This window comes from Dendropsophus ebraccatus, chromosome 14 (assembly GCF_027789765.1).
Source record: "Dendropsophus ebraccatus isolate aDenEbr1 chromosome 14, aDenEbr1.pat, whole genome shotgun sequence".
Classification (NCBI taxonomy): domain Eukaryota; kingdom Metazoa; phylum Chordata; class Amphibia; order Anura; family Hylidae; genus Dendropsophus; species Dendropsophus ebraccatus.
This window is the reverse complement of record NC_091467.1, coordinates 70,871,871-70,891,307: the sequence shown is the minus strand read 5'-3', so window position 1 is coordinate 70,891,307 and position 19,437 is coordinate 70,871,871. Positions and strand designations below refer to the sequence as shown.

The following is a 19,437-nucleotide window of genomic DNA, read 5'->3' as shown; positions in this document are numbered from 1 at the left end:
ACAAAGCACGAGTGCTAGCCACAATGAAAAAAGGGACAGAATACATAAAATATGCACAAGCCGAAAAGACAGAAATGGCTGCACATCGCACCCATGGCTGACACGAAAGCTTATTCAGCTACATTTAAAACCAACATCAGAAGTTGGGTCTGGTCCTGTGACATGGGGGTTGCAGGGCCATTCCATGGCTTCCCTTCCCTGCACGTGCACGCTTTGCGGGGGTGGTGGTCACTGACCGGCACGGTGTGGAGTTAGCGTAGGGACCCATGTGAACCAGGAGACCTGCACGTTGGTACACGGGGCGATATGGCTTGATCAATTCATATTCCAACATCCTGAAGTTGTTTTTTTAAAATAGGCCTAGCAGCATTAGTATCAGCCATAGGTGTGATGTGCAGCCGCTCCTCTCTCTCCATGTCGGATAATAATATATAATATTTATAATAATAATAATAATAACAACAACAATAAAAATACTATAACCTAATAATACAATGGCCTGTGCATTCGCTTGGAGCCTGGACCGCAAAACAATCAGTCATGCTGGTATACGACCTGTATTTGTTGTCTGGCCCCCTAGATCTTATTGGCTTTATGTACGTATATCACACAGAGGACACCTGTGTCCAGGAGGCAGGGACTCTTCTTCTGTACAAGCAAATCTTCGGAATTGAATCACAAAAAAATTCTAATTCTAAGAAAGCTGAAATTTAAAAAAAATAATAATATTTTGACCAAATCCAATTTGTACCATTTTTTTAAAATATTTTTTTAATAGTAGATCATTCTTTAGATGTCAGTGTTCTCATCCACAATCCCATGTTATTACTTATAGGCAGCGCTCACTAACACGTAGGAGGCTGCTAGATTCCTCGCTGCATCTAACTGGAACCGGCCTTTCTGCAGACTCATACATAGCCGCAGCCCTAACCACAGCCCGGCATTTACAACACTGTAAAGACCATATTGTTTAACCTACGTCTGCCAGCCTTATTATTATTATGGGTTTTTTTTTGGACATACACATGCAAAGCCTGGCAGGTATCCAAAACTATCACAGTGTCCAAAATTATCAGCACCCACCCTCCCACCCACCTACCAGATGATGGCTGTCTGCCTCCCTCCATCTGGTTCCCTACTAGACAATGGAGAGAAGACGGCAGTAGCTATTATACAGTACAGGGGCACTGCTATGTCGCTCCTAGTGAAACCCATTCACAAAGTCTTCACACCCTTTCAATTTTTTCAAATTTTATGCTGTAACTTTGTAATAACAAAAATAAAACGTTTTTCCCCATCATTCTGCACTTTACTCAGCATTAGGTGAAGCCCCTTTGGCCGTGATTCGGGCTCCAGGCTCTTTGGCGATGAGGCCAAAAAGTTTACACACCTGGATTTAGGGATTTTCCACCATTCTTCTCTGGAGATCCTCTCTTGCGGAGTCAGGTCGGATGGGGACGTCGGTGGAGCCACTGTCAGGGACGTCGGTGGAGCCATTGTCAGGGAGGTCGGTGGAGCCATTGTCAGGGACGAAGGTGGAGCCATTGTCAGGGAGGTCGGTGGAGCCATTGTCAGGGACGTCGGTGGAGCCATTGTCAGGGACGTCGGTGGAGCCATTGTCAGAGAGGTCGGTGGAGCCATTGTCAGGGACGTCGGTGGAGCCATTGTCAGGGAGGTCGGTGGAGCCATTGTCAGGGACGTCGGTGGAGCCATTGTCAGGGAGGTCGGTGGAGCCATTGTCAGGGACGTCGGTGGAGCCATTGTCAGGGACGTCGGTGGAGCCATTGTCAGGGAGGTCGGTGGAGCCATTGTCAGGGACGTCGGTGGAGCCATTGTCAGGGAGGTCGGTGGAGCCATTGTCAGGGACGTCGGTGGAGCCATTGTCAGGGAGGTCGGTGGAGCCATTGTCAGGGACGTCGGTGGAGCCATTGTCAGGGAGGTCGGTGGAGCCATTGTCAGGGACGTCGGTGGAGCCATTGTCAGGGACGTCGGTGGAGCCATTGTCAGCGACGTCGGTGGAGCCATTGTCAGGGAGGTCGGTGGAGCCATTGTCAGGGCTCCCCAGAAATGTTCCTTTGGGTTCAGGGCTCTGTCTGGACACTTAAGGACATTCACAGTGTTGCCTCTGAGATGCTCATTTGTTTTCTTGGTAGAAGATGAACCTTCTGCCCAGTCTAGGCCCACAGCACTCTGGGTCAGGTTTTATTAAGAATATCTGTGCACTTTGCTCTACTGAGCTATCCTTCCCCCCTGATAAGTCTCTCTACCCCCCCCCCCCCCCAACTCCCCATGATGCTGCCTCTGCCATACCTCACTGTACAGCTAATATTAGGCAGATGATGGGAAGTGATGTTGTCTCTGAGCTCTACAGTCAACTATTTTACTCCTCCACACAATTCTCTCTCTGAGCTCTACAAGAAGCTCTTCCCTACTCTACACAGTCCTGTCTCTGAGCTCTACAGGCAGCTCTTTCCTCCTCCACACAATCCTGTCTCTGAGCTCTACAAGAAGCTCTTCCCTACTCTACACAGTCCTGTCTCTGAGCTCTACAGGCAGCTCTTTCCTCCTCCACACAGTCCTGTCTCTGCTCCCTACAGGCAGCTCTTTCCTCCTCCACACAGTCCTGTCTCTGAGCTCTACAGGCAGCTCTTTCCTCCTCCACACAGTCCTGTCTCTGAGCTCTACAGGCAGCTCTTTCCTCCTCCACACAGTCCTGTCTCTGAGCTCTACAGGCAGATCTTTCCTCTTCTACACAGTTCTGTCTCTGAGCTCTACAGGCAGCTCTTTCCTTCTCCACACAGTCCTGTCTCTGAGCTCTACAGGCAGCTCTTTCCTCCTCCACACAGTTCTGTCTCTGCTCCCTACAGGCAGCTCTTTCCTCCTCCACACAGTCCTATCTCTGAGCTCTACAGGCAGCTCTTTCCTCCTCCACACAGTCCTGTCTCTGAGCTCTACAGGCAGCTCTTTCCTCCTCCACACAGTCCTGTCTCTGAGCTCTACAGGCAGATCTTTCCTCTTCTACACAGTCCTGTCTCTGAGCTCTACAGGCAGCTCTTTCCTTCTCCACACAGTCCTGTCTCTGAGCTCTACAGGCAGCTCTTTCCTCCTCCACACAATCCTGTCTCTGAGCTCTACAGGCAGCTCTTTCCTCCTCCACACAATCCTGTCTCTGAGCTCTACAGGCAGCTCTTTCCTCCTCCACACAGTCCTGTCTCTGAAGTTTACAGGCAGCTTTTTCCTCCACCGAGTCCTGTGTCTGAGCTCTACAGGCAGCTCTTTCCTCTTCCTCTACAATTTTCCATTTTACTATGTATTTTGTACTATATTCCCAGTTTTTCACTTTTCAATAGTTAAGATAAGACTTATTTGGATCTATCTGTGCAGTTGCAGACTTATTGTTAGCCCAGGAGAGGGTATTGCTAGTATGAGAGTTTAAATAGTTAAATTTTTAATATCTATAGAGCAGGTGTTTATCATGTGTACGCCAAAGGGAGTATGTACGGTAAGTACTTGCACCTGTAGGTTGCTGTTACACTTTCAGTTTTTTTCCCCTTGTTCTGTCTGTGATGAAAAGGAGGAGGCTGCTGGAAAGCCGTCTATATAGTATTACACCAATAGAATAGAAGAAACAATGGAGGAAGCTCACAGCTTAGCCTCCCCCTCACTGTGAAATGCTTTTTTGCACAGGTTACAGAGCATGCCTACAAATGTGTCCCATACAAAGAATAGGGTTTGGAAATGTTCATTGTGTCTGTGTCCATGGAGCTTGCCGTAAAACAAATAAAATAAATAAAATACAAAAATTCCAATCAGGAAATATAAAAAGCTTGCATGTTCCAGTATCCGCCTCTAATCAGTAGAAAAAAAATCTAGACGGTAAATTCCCTAACGTTTTATCATGAACTTCCTCTTCTGCATTCAGCTTGTGTGTTTCTCCCTGCAGAAGGGGAGGTAAGGGTTAATGTCCTCACTCCGGCTCCTCTCTGCTCTGTCCCCTGAGGCTTCTCATGAACTCTCCCTGTAATTCAGATGATTCCGCCCTTCACCTGCTCCTCCTCTCCCCACACAAGGTGCAATACTATGTGCTAGGCGCAGTGACCAGAGGATTCTGTTAAAGGGGTTTTCCAGGTTTAGAAAAATATGACAATTTTCTTCCAGAAACAGCCACTCTTATCCTCAGGTTGTGTGCTGGATTTACATTGAAGCGAGTGGAGCTGAATTGCAGTACCACACACAACCTGAGGACAGGGGTGGCGCTGTTTGTTGCAAGAAAGTAGCTGTGTTTTTCTAATCCTAGAGAACGCCTTTAAAGTTTTCTTTAAGATCAACTGGTGTCCGAAAGTGCCTGGGATTTGCAATTTACTTCTATTAAAAAATCTTCAGTCTTTCAGTACTTATCAGCTGCTTTATGTCCTGCAGGAAGTGGTGTATTCTTTCCAGTCTGACACAGTGCTCTCTGCTGCCACCTCTGTTCATGTCAGGAACTGTCCAGAGTAGGAGAGGTTTTCTATGGGGATTTGCTGCTGCTCTGCACAGTTCCTGACATGGACAGAGATGGCAGCAGAGAGCGCTGTGTCAGACTGGAGAGAATACACCACTTCCTGCAGGACATACAGAAGCTGATAAGTACTGGAATACTGAAGATTTTTTTTACCCCTTTAACAAGAGCTGTATTAACAACATAGCGCCCCCTATCACACTGTTTTCACATATCAGCAATTACAAAAGCAGCTACAAACAAATGCTCCTGTGGTATACAGGATATTGCAGGACTATCCCGCTCCATTGTTCACCTTCACTCTCAGAGAGGAAAACAATCCATATTCATAAGACGGAACTGGTTGCACTCCTTCCCTGTCCCTGTCACGTCACCAGGGCTCGCCTGTCTCACTATGTTCTCCCTTGTGATCTCCTTGTGATCTGTCAGTCTGAATCTCCCTGTGGTGTCTCTTCTTATTCATCCCTGTGGGGTGGGAAGCATGTCCGCCCTATGCTGCTGCTGTATACAGTCCAGCACTGACGACGAGGTAGGAACAACCTTATTGATAAGTCGTTGCTTGTTTGATCAGATGATCGGTGTCTTATACCTGAAGTCTCTATGGCTTAGAGTGCGCTCTCCATAGCTGAGAACCTTCAGGGATATCTACATTCCTATATGCAATTGCACTGATACAAGTAAGAGATATAAGGATAAAGTTATCAACTAACATACCAGGGTATAATAAATCACATAGGGTTAATATTCATCTTACTGCATCAGAGTTAGTACAGCTACAATAGGGGTGCACAGTGCACAATAACAGGGTGCACAGTGCATAATAACAGGGCGCACAGGGCACAATAAGAGGGTGCACAGTGCATAATAACAGGGCGCACAGTGCATAATAACAGGGCGCACAGTACACAATAAGAGGGTGCACAGGGCACAATAACAGGGCGCACAGTGCACAATAACAGGGCGCACAGTGCACAATAAGAGGGTGCACAGGGCACAATAACTAGGTGCACAGTGCACAATAACAGGGTGCGCAGTGCACAATAAGAGGGTGCACAGGGCACAATAACAGGGCGCACAGTGCACAATAACAGGGCGCACAGTGCACAATAAGAGGGTGCACAGGGCACAATAACAGGGCGCACAGTGCACAATAAGAGGGTGCACAGGGCACAATAACAGGGTGCACAGTGCACAATAACAGGGTGCACAGGGCATAATAACAGGGGCACAGTGCATAATAACAGGGTGCGCAGTGCACAATAAGAGGGTGCACAGTGCATAATAACAGGGTGCACAGGGCATAATAACAGGGTGCACAATAAGAGGGTGCACAGGGCACAATAACAGGGTGCACAGTGCACAATAACAGGATGGGCAGTGCATAATAACAGGATGCACAGTGCATAATAACAGGGTGCGCAGTGCACAATAAGAGGGTGCACAGTGCAGGATAACAGGGTGCACAGTGCAGGATAACAGGGTGCACAGTGCAGAATAACAGGTTGCACAGGGCATAATAACAGGGTGCACAGGGCATAATAACAGGGTGCACAGTGCAGAATAACAGGGTGCAGAGGGCATAATAACGGTGCACAGGGCATAATAACAGGGTGCACAGTCCACAATAACAGGCTGCACAGTGCAGAATAACAGGGTGCACAGTGCATAATAACAGGGTGCACAATGCACAATAACACGGTGCACAGTACAGAATAACAGGGTGCACAGTACAGAATAACAGGGTGCACAGTACAGAATAACAGGGTGCACAGTACAGAATAACAAGGTGCCCAGTGCACAATAACAGGGTGCACAGTGCACAATAACAGGGTGCACAGTGCACAATAACAGGGGGCACAGTGCACAATAACAGGGTGCACAGTACATAATAGGGTGCACAGTGCATAATAACAGGGGGCACAGTGCACAATAACAGGGTGCAATCTAGAAGTGGGGACCTGGGTGAGAGGGTCCCATCCTGTTTCCTCAGCTATACTTTGCTTCAACAAGGCCAAACATTTACTTAGCTGCCCTAAGCCATATACTGTATCTAAGCACCCTGGCCAGGTTGGGAGGCCTGTAGGCCTCTCCTGACATCTATCACCCAGAGCTCATGCCCCGGCATATGCCCCTTTGCAATGTAAAACTCTAGAGAGTCTCACTGCCTTGTGGCCGGAAGCCATGCTTGTAGTCCAACATCTGGATACAATGGTGTAGTTAACATGGAGGCAGACCACGCAATCGCTAAGGAGCCTGTGTGGCAGGGGGCCCATGGCAAAACGTGTCCTGCCTTCATGGTACTAGCTACTGGCAACCCTTCCGGCACTGGCACTGAATGCTCACTAACAGCACCGCCCCCTTCCCAAACCAAGACAGTGACTCTGTGGGGCCCGCAGCCACTGCTACTATCCTCCGGGCCACAATCCCCGCCCTGACCTTGGGGATCTGGGAGAACAGAATGCCGCGGGACAGCACCGAGTCATGTAAGTATAAGTGTGTGTATGGGGGGGGTCATACAAGTTACTTGCTATGGGGCCCCATTAATCCTATCTACACCGCTGTCTCGATAAAAGGCTGGGCAATGTCGCTCTCTGATGCCCCATTTTGAAGGTAGATTGCACTGCAACTCAACGTTTGATTGCATTAAGAATCCCTAGGACATGACTGCAGATTTAAAAAGCCAAGGAAAACATCATAAAGTCCATGCCCTACGGGGAATTTTAGGAAGAAACTCCCTGACACCACCATTTGGACACCACCATTAAGAAGCCTTAGGACATGACTGAGAATTTGATAGGCCACGTTGATATACCTGTAGATATACCTTAAAGTGTAAAGTGTGCGGCAATTTCCTTTGTTTATCCAGAAGTTCAGGTCTCCATGGATACCAACAGGCAATGAGACCGTAATGCACATGACCCCCGTTTGATCCAATGTTGTTCACACGCATTATAGTCTCATTGCATGTTGGTATCCATGGAGATCTTACTCCGGCGACAAATCTTTTTCTTGCAAATCAGCAGGTGTCAAAAAGTTATATAGATTTGTTATTTACTTTCATTTAAAAAGTCTTCCCATACTTATCAGCTGCTGCATGCCCTGCTGAAAGTGGTGTTTTATTTTCAGTGCTTTCTGCTGCCACCTCTGTCCATGTCAGGAACTGTCCAGAGCAGGAGAGGTTTTCTATGGGGATTTGCTGCTGCTCTGGACAGTTCCTGACATGGACAGAGGTGGCGCAGAAAGCTCTGAAAATAAAAACACCACTTTATTCAGAACATACAGCAGCTGGTAAGTCCTGGAAGACTGGAGAGTTTTAAATAGAAGTAAATTACAAATATATACAACTTTGTGAAACCAGTTGATTTGTAAGAAAAAGATTATCACCGGAGTACCCCTTTAACGTCTGGATAAACAGAGGACCTTCACTTTAAGAGGCAGCAGGCCGCTCCATCATGGTGGACACACTATCGAGCTGTCACACAGCCAACTCATCAGAATTCCGCTCCATCTATAATTACATCTATGGAGCTAAATCAGATTGTTTCGGAGTTGGATAAAGCGAAACGTTCCTGTTTTTCTTGGCCGCAGTTTAAGCAGAGTAATAAATATACAGGTGGGTATTAGGGCCGTAATTACAGGACGAGGAATAACAGGGGCCGAGACATTGCGGCATAACACATAATAATATAGGAGATGCATTGGGTAATGCGTCATCACATCCACGGCCTGTAGAGTGGAGACAGGTAGAGGGAAGGTGGTGACGGCGATCAGGTGCTACGTCCGGGATCACATGACCGCTGTAGTAAACAAGGCCGAGCCTGACTGTGCAAACACTGAGAAGTTCCTCATGTGTCGCAATGTGACCTGCACTAAGCACAACGTGTGAGAAGAATAAGCAGTCAGTGGGGTCTGAAGCCATCCTGATGCCAGGGGCCATCAACATCAACGTGGACTTCTGCCCCTAGATTGCCCCTGATAGGGTAATACTACTGGTGATACCCTGCTATATAGCATGGCATTCTAATAGGATAGGTTTTATTCCAGTAGCCCAAAGGGTATACAGATGTTGCTGAGGGGATAATGCAGGGGGGGACGGCTGCGGCCTTGCTATCACAAGGATGCCCCATGCTCCATGAGTTGGCCGAGTATAGAGGGGGGCTGCATAGTTGCCAACAGTCCCGACAAAACCATGGCCCAGAAAGCCCCCCCACCCTACCCCCACCACCTTTAGTGTGATGACGGAGGTGCAGGAGGATGAAGGGGGTAGTAGTATGATGATGGAGGAGCAGGAGGATGAAGGGGGTATAAGTACAAAGATGGAGGAGCAGGAGGATGAAGGAGGTAGTAGTATGAAGATGGAGGAGCAATAGGATGAAGGAGGTAGTAGTATGATGATGGAGGAGCAATAGGATGAAGGAGGTAGTAGTATGATGATGGAGGAGCAAGAGGATGAAGGAGATAGTAGTACGAAGATGGAGGAGCAGGAGGATGAAGGAGGTAGTAGTATGATGATGATGGAGGAGCAGGAGGATGAAGGGGGTATAAGTACAAAGATGGAGGAGCAGGAGGATGAAGGGGGTAGTAGTATGATGATAGAGGAGCAAGAGGATGAAGGGGGTAGTAATATGATGATGGAGGGGAGGAGGATGAAAGGGATAGTAGTATTATGATGGAGGAGCAAGAGGATGAAGGGGGTAGTAATATGATGATGGAGGGGAGGAGGATGAAAGGGATAGTAGTATTATGATGGAGGAGCAAGAGGATGAAGGGGGTAGTAATATGATGATGGAGGGGAGGAGGATGAAAGGGATAGTAGTATTATGATGGAGGGGAAGGAGAATGAAGGGGGTAGTAGTATGATGATAGTGGAGCAGGAGAATGAAGGTGGTAATAGTATGATGATGGAAGAGCAGAAGTATGAAGGGGTAATAGTATGATAATGGAGGAGCAGGAGGATGAAGAGGGTAGAAGTATGATGATAGAGGAGCAGGAGGAAGGCAGTAGTAGTATGATGATATGCAACTGCATCATATGGGTACAAACTACCAGTATATACAGTCAGTCAGTAGAGCTATCTCTGGGCCACAGCCAGTTCTAAGTGAGGTGTGTAATATACTGGGGACCTGATACTGGGGAGTGTAATATACTGGAGACTTGATACTGGGGTGTGTAATATAATGGGGACCTGATACTGGGGTGCGTAATATACTGGGGACCTGATACTGGGGTGTGTAATATACTGGAGACTTGATACTGGGGTGTGTAATATACTGGGGACCTGATACTGGGGTGTGTAATATACTGGGGACCTGATACTGGGGTGTGTAATATACTGGGGACTTGATACTGAAATGTGTAATGATCCTTTTGTGTTGTTATGACTGGAAAATTCGAACTGGAAAATTCTGGAAGAAAAAAAAAAACACTGGTGACAAGCCACAACCTGCAAACCACTCCCACGATAGGCCACACCCCACCAAGACCACACCTCTTGTCAACGCTAGTCCCTGGAGAAAATTGTTGGCAACTATGGTGCTGAACAAAAGTTGTAGATGGTAAAGTCTTTCCTCGGATCACACCCTGTGAAGTGCATGATGTGTGCAGTGCCCCTGATGGTGGGGAGGTGTACGAACAAGGTAACAGTTTTAGCAATTCTTCCCTACAGTGGAGCCCCAGTCTCTTGATAACAGTAACAAATATGACTGGAGCAAGTGTTTTCCTGTAGCCAGGTATACCAGTAACTTGTAGTCTTTGCTCTAGCTTTGGTTTTCTAATTCTTTCAGGCTTCACTTCCTGGTTTAGGCCCAAACTGTTCTGTAGTAGCTACATAAATCATGGAGAAGCTCAGAGGTAGAAGGGCCTGGTCTGAATATCCCACCAGTAGAACTTTGGTTAGACTGAAAGGCCAAGGCACTTGTTTCTCTCCCCAGATCTACAATGTCCAACAGTGTGGATGTGATCTGTATTCTTTATTACCTAGAAAGCTGGCTGCCTTAGGCCTGGCCCAAAGCCCTAAAGGGTCATGGTATACAAATATGGGGCCATAGTACATTTTATCACCAAAAGATCAGCCTCTTCTTCTTTTTGTCTCTTTTCCTATATTCAAATGTTGGCTAGAACCACCAGAATCACCAGGATTTCATATGGATTCTCTGCAGGAGCAACTGGACCCTAAGTGATCCTGGCTTCTTAGACCTGGCTAGACCTACTAGGCAGCAGAGACAGTTATCACATCCTCTGACTAGAAGGGGGTGCTCTAGTCTAGACTAACATTTGCCCTCACCTAATAGAAAGCGCTGGGCCAAGGGCAAACTCCATTCTTAACTAGAATATTCCTGCTACTAAGTGTACAGCTCATGTAAAGTGTATAGGATTAAATGAACTGCAAGGGTTAAAGGGGTATTTCACCGAAGAGCTAAAAAATTTAATGCTCTCAAACTTAGCTCCTAAACCTTACTCATCAAGTGTCCCTGAGTATTTTGAACCATTACCCATCTTTCTAGCTGTTGACGCTTTTGAGATAAAAGTTGTTCTAAAAGCCGGTCTATATCCAAGATGGTGCCATCTGGGAAACTACATGTCCCAGCATGCATTGCACCTCACAGCCAACTTCCTAGTATCCGCCTCATCTTGCAGCATCTGCCTATCGCTGGCTCAATCTGCTTCTGCTTTACACTGGTGTTATGTCAGTGGTGGGTGGGCTTACAGAGGCGTTACAGCGCCAGAGACAGAGATCATGTGACTTTGGTCTCAGAAGGGAGGGGGAGCACAGAGGAGTGGAGACAAAGTGGAACAGGAAGTGATGATTTTCTGCAGCTTCAGGGTGTGAGTCAGGATGTGCTGCGGACAAAAGGCCCAGTTCATGTAATAGAAGCCTATTACACACAAACTTAAATTATGGGTGGGGATTGAAAAGGGTTAAGTCTTTCTTAGGTGGAGTACCCCTTTAATTGCTTACAGTTAAGAAGCAAATCAAATAGAATAGTAGCACATACATATATAAATACCATATATACAATCCAAAACTGTGCACAAGTGGAGCTATATAGGATTGGTGATACGACGCCCAACCACCAGACACTGCGGAGCTCCCAGTAGGACACTGCATCATGGACACAGACCTTAGGCCTAGCATTTATTTTATAGAGAGAAATATTAAAAACTGAAAGTAGTTCTACAATGACAACCTGTTCTACTGACAGAAGACGGATGATGAAGCTTCGAGTCCCTACAGTTTGTTCTATGCATCGCTGACTTCTGTCTCTCATTATATATATTTCCTCCTTATTTCTTTTGCAGACGGTACCGTTCTCTAAGTCTGCTCCGGCCCCGAAGCAAGTGAAGGGTAAGTCAGCCATCCCGCCGCTCATCACAGTCTCTCCCTGAATCCACAACTATATTCCATGTCTGTGCAGCAGACTATTGTTAGAGAAACAATCAGACAGGAAGTCACTGTCCGGCGGGGTTTCCCTTCCCCCTCTATGGGGCACTGGCTGATGCCGGAGGATGAGGGGCTAGTTGTGTATGGAGTAAAAGACAAGGAGATGTCATCCTAGGAGAGTGTCAGGGTCCGATAATACAGGCAGCTCCGATATAAGCACTGAGCTCTGCACTCGCTTCATAAGCCTTGTGGGGGGTGGGGCCAAATAAACAACTTTTTGGTTTGGGCAGCTTCTCTCCTTGTACACCCCAGGCTGTAGCATCTGTATACCCCAGGCTCTAGCATCTGTATACCCCAGGCTGTAGCATCTGTATACCCCAGGCTCTGGCATCTGTATACCCCAGGCTCTGGCATCTGTATACCCCAGGCTGTAGCATCTGTACACCCCAGGCTGTAGCATCTGTATACTCCAGGCTCTGGCATCTGTACACCCCAGGCTGTAGCATCTGTATACCCCAGGCTCTGGCATCTGTATACCCCAGGCTCTGGCATCTGTATACATTAGGCTCTGGCATCTGTATACCCCAGGCTCTTGCATCTGTATACCCCTGGCTCAGGCATCTGTATACCGCAGGCTGTGGCATCTGTATACCCCAGGCTCTGGCATCTGTATACCCCAGGCTCTGGCATCTGTATACCGCAGGCTCTGGCATCTGTATACGACAGGCTCTGGTATCTGTATACTCCAGGCTCTGGCATCTGGTATATTTTACTGTATACACCATTAAAATAGTTTTAACTATTTAAACTATGTTTATTTATTTTTGTTGTTTGTTATTTGGTTGGGGGAGGGGCTTCTATGAGCAAAAGCTTCATTGCCCATACCTTAGTATTACATTGATTTGATCCATCTGATCAGCAATCTATTAGTACAGAGTCATTCAGAACTGTTGTCCGTCCCAGTCATTGTCATACAGTGAGACTGTGGAGGTTCAGGGGTCTTCTTAGCTTTGGCAATGGACCCTCTTAGGCTTGTAGAATATTGACTTTGGTCGGCGCTCAGTCGCCTTGCGCTAATAATGTCATTTGTCACATGTGGAGACGCCGCTCTCTACCCCCCTATGACTACGAAGCTCACGTTACACTCTCCCCTTTCATCTCAGTGCTGGAGAAAGGCAAAAAGCTTGTTGTAAAGAACGTAAACGTCAAGGAATACGATGACAAATTTGTGGAGATTGCTGAGCTCTACAACAACCAGGTGGAAAATTACACCGCCATGAAGAAGTGTTTATTCCAACTTAATGAAGTCAACGGGACGGCCAACCTCCCCGGGTGTATGGAGAAAATGAAGGAAAAGTACAGTAAGTGAAAGGATATAAAGTATATATGCTGTATGGGTGCTGGGAGGGGCGGCGGCAATTTTTTTAAATTAAGGTATTGTATTACCCCCCCAAAAGTTATACCAATCACCAATATACACTTATTATGGGAAATGCTTATAAAGTGTTTCTTTCCCCCTACACTTACTACTGCATCAAGGCTTCACTTCCTGGATAACAAGGTGATGTCACTTCCTGGATAACATGGTGATGTCACTTCCTGGATAACATGGTGATGTCACGACCTGACTCCCAGAGCTGTGCGGGCTGTGGCTGCTGGAGAGGGTGATGGCAGAGGGATGCTCAGTGTCCCTCCAGTGCCCTGTGTCCCTCAGTGTCCCCCTGCAATCATCCTCTCCAGCAGCCACAGCCTGCACATCTCTGGGAGTCGTTTTGTGACATCACCATGTTATCCAGGAAGTGACATCACTATGTTATCCAGGAAGTGACATCACCATGTTACCCAGGAAGTGACATCACCATGTCACCCAGGAAGTGACATCACCATGTTATCCAGGAAGTGACATCACCATGTTATCCAGGAAGTGACATCACCATGTTACCCAGGAAGTGACATCACCATGTTATCCAGGAAGGGACATCACCATGTTATCCAGGAAGTGACATCACCATGTTACCCAGGAAGTGACATCACCATGTTACCCAGGAAGGGACATCACCATGTTACCCAGGAAGTGACATCACCATGTTACCCAGGAAGTGACATCACCATGTTATCCAGGAAGTGACATCACCATGTTACCCAGGAAGTGACATCACCATGTCACCCAGGAAGTGACATCACCATGTTATCCAGGAAGTGACATCACCATGTTATCCAGGAAGTGACATCACCATGTTACCCAGGAAGTGACATCACCATGTTATCCAGGAAGTGACTTCACCATGTTATCTAGGAAGTGACATCACCATGTTATCCAGGAAGTGACATCACCATGTTATCCAGGAAGTGAAGCCTTGATGCAGTAGTAAGTGCAGGGAAAAAAGCACTTTAAAAGCATTTCCAGAAATAAGTGTATATTGGGGATTTGTACAACTTTTGGGGGGCAATACAATACAATACTTTAATAAACATTTTCACCGGACTTCTCCTTTAACCATTGCGGTCACTGGGAAGGAAACTAGATAAGCTGGACTATAGTATATGTATCATGCTGTACAGTCAGATACATTGCCCCTGTGCCCTTATAGACTACTACATACAGGATTTACTTACCATAGCTGTATTTGCAATAACCCCAGTATTTTTTTCAAAACCAGAATTGGTTCCAGAAGACAGAAAAGGGGGCAAATCTTTCTCTTACGGTTTTTCTTTGGTTTTGGTTAAAAAAATAAAATAAAACATAGTAACTCGCAAAGTAGAGCACAGTTTAAAATTACTAAAATAAAAGTTCTCTTCACCACCCATCAATCCCACATCCTCCGACCAGGCATCATAGGAGACTCGAGATCTGCTCTACCTGGTGTCGACGTTCTAGGTTACACTTGACACTTTCTTTGGACTGGACATCTCAACAAAGGTCTAGGTCAGGGATGGAAAACCTATGGCCCTCCAGCTGTTGAAAAAATACAATTCCCTTCATGCCTGGACAGCCAAAGCGAAGCTTTGGCTGTCCAGGCATGATGGGAATTGTAGTTTAGCAACAGCTGGAGGGCCATAGGTTCTCCATCCCTGACCTAGGTCTTCTTGACTGTTGCGTTTCTATGTCTACGCTCTTTGAATGAGTTTTTATTCCTTTAAGACGTCAAGGCTCCATCCTTTACACTAAACAGTCCAATGATGGTGGAGCCCAAAGTTCTTCACCTTTTCCTTCCTTCATCCATTACAAAATAAGAAGTAAACCAAGGATAAGCCGTTACCACCCTGAAGGAGACGGACTGTCCGTGGACGTCTCCCGTTGAACGTCTGGTCGGGGCCTGCGTGCCAGTAACCTTGTTTTCTCAGCAGGAAGTTCCCGCTTTTCTCCAATAATTACTTATAAGAGATGTATATTTATTTGCCCGTCTATTTGAAGGTATGTTTTTCGATCGGATGGGCATGGTGGCAGTATCATAACTTTTCCGTAAGAGACTTAAGGGGCCTTGTCAGGCTTTCTCAGATTTTCCTCATCCCAGTCCAGTTTACAGATTTTTATTTTTTGGTGGTGTGTGCAAATGAAAACCTTCTCACTGGCCGTAAATCTGTCCGGCCAGTCACAGAAAGAGGCAAACATGTGGCCAAAATACATACGGCTCTTAAACAAACCCGCATGAAAGAAAATAAACCAGCAGCTCGCAGCCTTCCAGCCGGATCATGAGGCAATTCCATTAGGTTAGGGTCTAATACACGGAGGAGAAGGCTCTAACCGGCCGACAAATTGATTATACAGAGTGATGGAAAAGACAGAGGCCTGAGGGATGGACAGCAGCATCTTCCCCAAAATTAGGGCCTGTTCTTATATATGTAATATTCCTGTTATCCTATGCTGCTCTTTACTACAATACAACTGTACTGAGACAAGAACCAGGAAGTGAGGTCGACAGCAGTTGAACAGCAGTGGTGAGGGATCAGGAAGGTGAGTATTGTTATTTTTTGTTCTTTAGTGCACTGAACTTGGAAGCACTGCAATACCAGGTTAATGCCTGAAAAGGATAGAGTAAGCTCGTTTTCCCATCTCCCTGTCTTAAAAATCCTATATATATATATATATATATATATATATATATATATAGAACAGATACTACACTTGATCTTACCCAAAAGCTAAGAAGTGATCTGCTGACAACCTCTTTAAGGTAGTATAAATGTATTCAGGTACTTATCAGCTGCTGTATGTCCTGCAGGAAGTGGTGTATTCTTTTCAGTCTGACACAGTGCTCTCTGCTGCCACCTCTGTCTATTTCAGGAACTGTCCAGAGCAGTAGCAAATCCCATAGAAAACATCATCTGCTCCGGACAGTTCCTGAGATGGAAAGAGGTGGCAGCAGAGAGCACTGTGCCAGACTAGAAAGAGTACCCTAGTTCCTGCAGGACATACAGCAGCTGATAAGTACAGCAAGACTGGAAATTTTTAATAGAAGTAACTAAAAATTCTTTATATTTTTCTGACTCCAGTTGATTAAAAAAAAAAATGTTTTATATTCTCCAGAGTACCCCTTTAAATACAATGACTGTAACTTTCAGGTTTTAATGCTTTTTTAAATTTAAAACTTGAAAAAATGTTTTAAAACAATGCTGAAATTGTTGCATCGCATTACATCCTGTGCTCAAGTCACATCCAGAGCTACAATCATAGTTCACAGTAAACATCCATTGCAGACCTGTATAAAACTAAAACAAACCAAACATAAGGTAAGTATGCAATAAGGGCAATGGCACACCAATATTTTAACCAATGAAAAATATCTTTATTCAACAAATCAAATCAATAAGCAAAAGAAACACCGCAAAAAAATTAAAAACACTTAGAAAACACTAAGCATAAGAATCATAAATGTAATCATGTTCTCAAGGCCAGTAAGGAGTAATACGGCTATATCGTGCACGGCAGCTATTCTCTGTCTTCTATTTCACTTAATGATTACCGGCGTAATTCTCAGTGTCGGCCAAATATGTCCGATAATCACTTTGTGTAATAGGGCCTTAAACTGAAAAAAACATGTTGGTAATCTAATTCATTGCTATAGTTCTGTGTGTGTATGTGTATAGTGATTCTTGGGGTCAGGCACAGTATGGTGAGCCCTTGGTAATGACTAACAGTAAATCAGTCATGTATAAAGCATCCCTAGCTTACTGTACTTGCAGCATCAATCTGTGTACTATGACATGTTACAATAATGGAATGTTTAGGCTGCATCCGTACATGATATGTGGTTCTTAGTTCTGTTTTTATTTAGACCAGGGATGGGAAACTTCTGGTCCTTCAGCTGTTACAAAACTACAATTTTCATCATACCTGGAGACCTGAAGCTTTGGACGTCCAGGAATGATGAGAATCTCAGTTTTGCAACAGCTGGAGGGCCAGAAGTTTCCCATCCCTGGTCTAGAAGGTCATGATCTTGAAGAGAATGGTTATGGTTGTAGAACATTCTGGACAGACAACTCTACAAACACTCTCCCGCCACTGATCTCATAGGGTTCTATGCTTTCTTCTCAGGTGATTATGGCATCCAAGCACAATTGAAGGGTTACAACTTTAGTCTAGTGGTAAAAGAGACAGAAAATATCCCAGAAAACTTGCAGGAATCTCAAGAACTCATAAAAGAGCTGAGTCGGGCAACTAAGGTTCTTATAGGCAGTCAGACCAAGCTGGGGGGTATGGTGTTCTCTGTCAGTCAGATACGAGAAGAAATGGTGGACAGAATAAAGGAGGTGAATGTTGGATACCTGGACCAGATACGGCTAGTGGAAAACATGGAGGAAAACGTGAAGAACATAGACAAAGCTAAACTATTGTCCACAGAGTATGAGCAGGAGGCCAGTGAGGTCCTCAAGGAAATGGCCGATATCGCGGGAGCTACAGTCTGATCCAACACTGTGTATAATACACCTCCGAAAGCTAAGACTTAGCATTAATAATATCTACTAACGGACATCAAACAGCAGCAAGAATGGGACCAAAACGTTATATAGCTGACATGTAGCTATGGTGGCGGGACCACTAGGTAGTAGCTGTGCCAAGACCGGGTCAATATGGAAATCAATGAAGTTCATGGACCACATGTTCAAAACCATTGCCTTTGTACTTCAGTCTAGCAGCAGGCATGACATCATCAAGAAGTGTTATAAACTGTGCTATGTATGTGTCCGAGAAGAGCCCCTGCCGTCCCGAAATGTCATAGTAAGCTTGTATTACGCGTTGCTGTACTAAAACTTGTGTTTTCACAGTAAGTATTTTTGTGAACAATACAGCACTGAGTGTTCTTCTAAATAAAGTCATATTTTATCTTTGTTTTTTGTGTTTGGTGGTATAGGCAAATGTTTATTCATCTGAGCAAAAAAGTTAAATTCCAAAAATTCGTTTTGTGAAATTTGCGAATATTAGGTCGGATTTGTGAATATTTGTGAATCGCATACAAACAAATTTCACTAAAACATCCAAAATATAGTAGCTACAATAGTGGGACTATTACAGAGTAATGTTTTGTTCACTAGCCATTGTTGTAACAGTGTCAAAAATGGGAAAATTACGCTTTTTTAAAACAGTCAATCAGCCTGTCAATCATTCAGTTTTTGCTCTTGACATCAGAAGACAATTGTGGATCAGTGGTGTAAAAATCAATTTTCTCCCAGCACAGCAGTGGACATTGTGGACACTGGCTTTACACCACCCATGCACTAGGTTACTAATAGGTTAACTTCCCCCATAGCACCCACAGACTGGTTGAATTAGACACTAGCTTTATAGCATCCATGCACTAGGCTACTAATAGGTTAACTTTACCCACAGCACCCACAGAATGGTTAAATTGGACACTGGCTTTACAGCACCCACACACTAGGATACCAATTGGTTAACTTCACCCACAGCCTGGATTCAATAGACACTGACCACTTCTCCCACACACTGGAATAAATGACCCACAGCACCCTAAGACACCCACCCACAATGGACTCTCCTATCCTCTCTGTCCCTATCACTCTCAATATCTCTTCCTGCCTTTTCCTAAGTGCCTGCTATGATTCTTCTGCTTCTGCAATCACCGGGGGACACCAGAGACCCACAGGAGGAGACCAGGACAGGTAAGGATAAGCTTTTTTTTTCTATGTGTATCAAAATGTGCTCCTGCTATATTTATGAACTCTTTGGGAACTTTGCAAAAACTTCAGTTCTGTAAGTAACCAAACTTTTTGCAAGGTTCGTAAAAAATCTTGGTCGGTGAAACTTCTGTTTGCTCATCTTTAATTATAACAACCAAGCTTTAATGAAGAAAAATATGAGAGTCTGCAATATTTCAGTAGCTTCTGACCCCCCCCCCCCCAACACACACACACACACACACCACTTTATAGCCCATCTACATTCCCCTTAGACCTGTATGGGGCTGTTTGTAACAGATTTGACCCATTAGTCAACTGTCTTAGCCAGCAGATAGTAATTGTATCTTTATAGTCAGTAAATGAAACCTATTGTTTTCTCTTACTCACTGGCTAAGTGACTTTGTCCTACAGTCTTCCT

At 45.3% G+C, this 19,437-nt stretch overlaps 2 protein-coding genes and 1 pseudogene across 2 annotated transcripts; 1 reads left to right on the top strand and 2 right to left on the bottom strand.

The window, feature by feature from the left end:
• Positions 1 to 1,396: 1,396 nt before the first annotated feature.
• LOC138771918 (small proline-rich protein 3-like) lies at positions 1,397 to 4,961 on the bottom strand. Its single transcript, XM_069951920.1, has 2 exons — positions 4,892 to 4,961; positions 1,397 to 2,100 (listed from the first exon to the last, which is right to left on the bottom strand). Exons 1-2 carry the CDS (start codon positions 4,959 to 4,961, stop codon positions 1,397 to 1,399), a joined length of 774 nt encoding a protein of 257 aa, XP_069808021.1.
• LOC138772502 (uncharacterized) lies at positions 4,852 to 18,210 on the top strand. The gene is made up of 4 exons (XM_069952936.1): positions 4,852 to 5,027; positions 11,798 to 11,843; positions 13,043 to 13,240; positions 17,416 to 18,210. The coding sequence occupies exons 1-4, from the start codon at positions 4,980 to 4,982 to the stop codon at positions 17,784 to 17,786; spliced, it is 663 nt and encodes a 220-aa protein (XP_069809037.1). The 5' UTR covers positions 4,852 to 4,979; the 3' UTR covers positions 17,787 to 18,210.
• Positions 15,857 to 16,034, bottom strand: LOC138773636 (U2 spliceosomal RNA; annotated as a pseudogene).
• Positions 18,211 to 19,437: the final 1,227 nt, after the last annotated feature.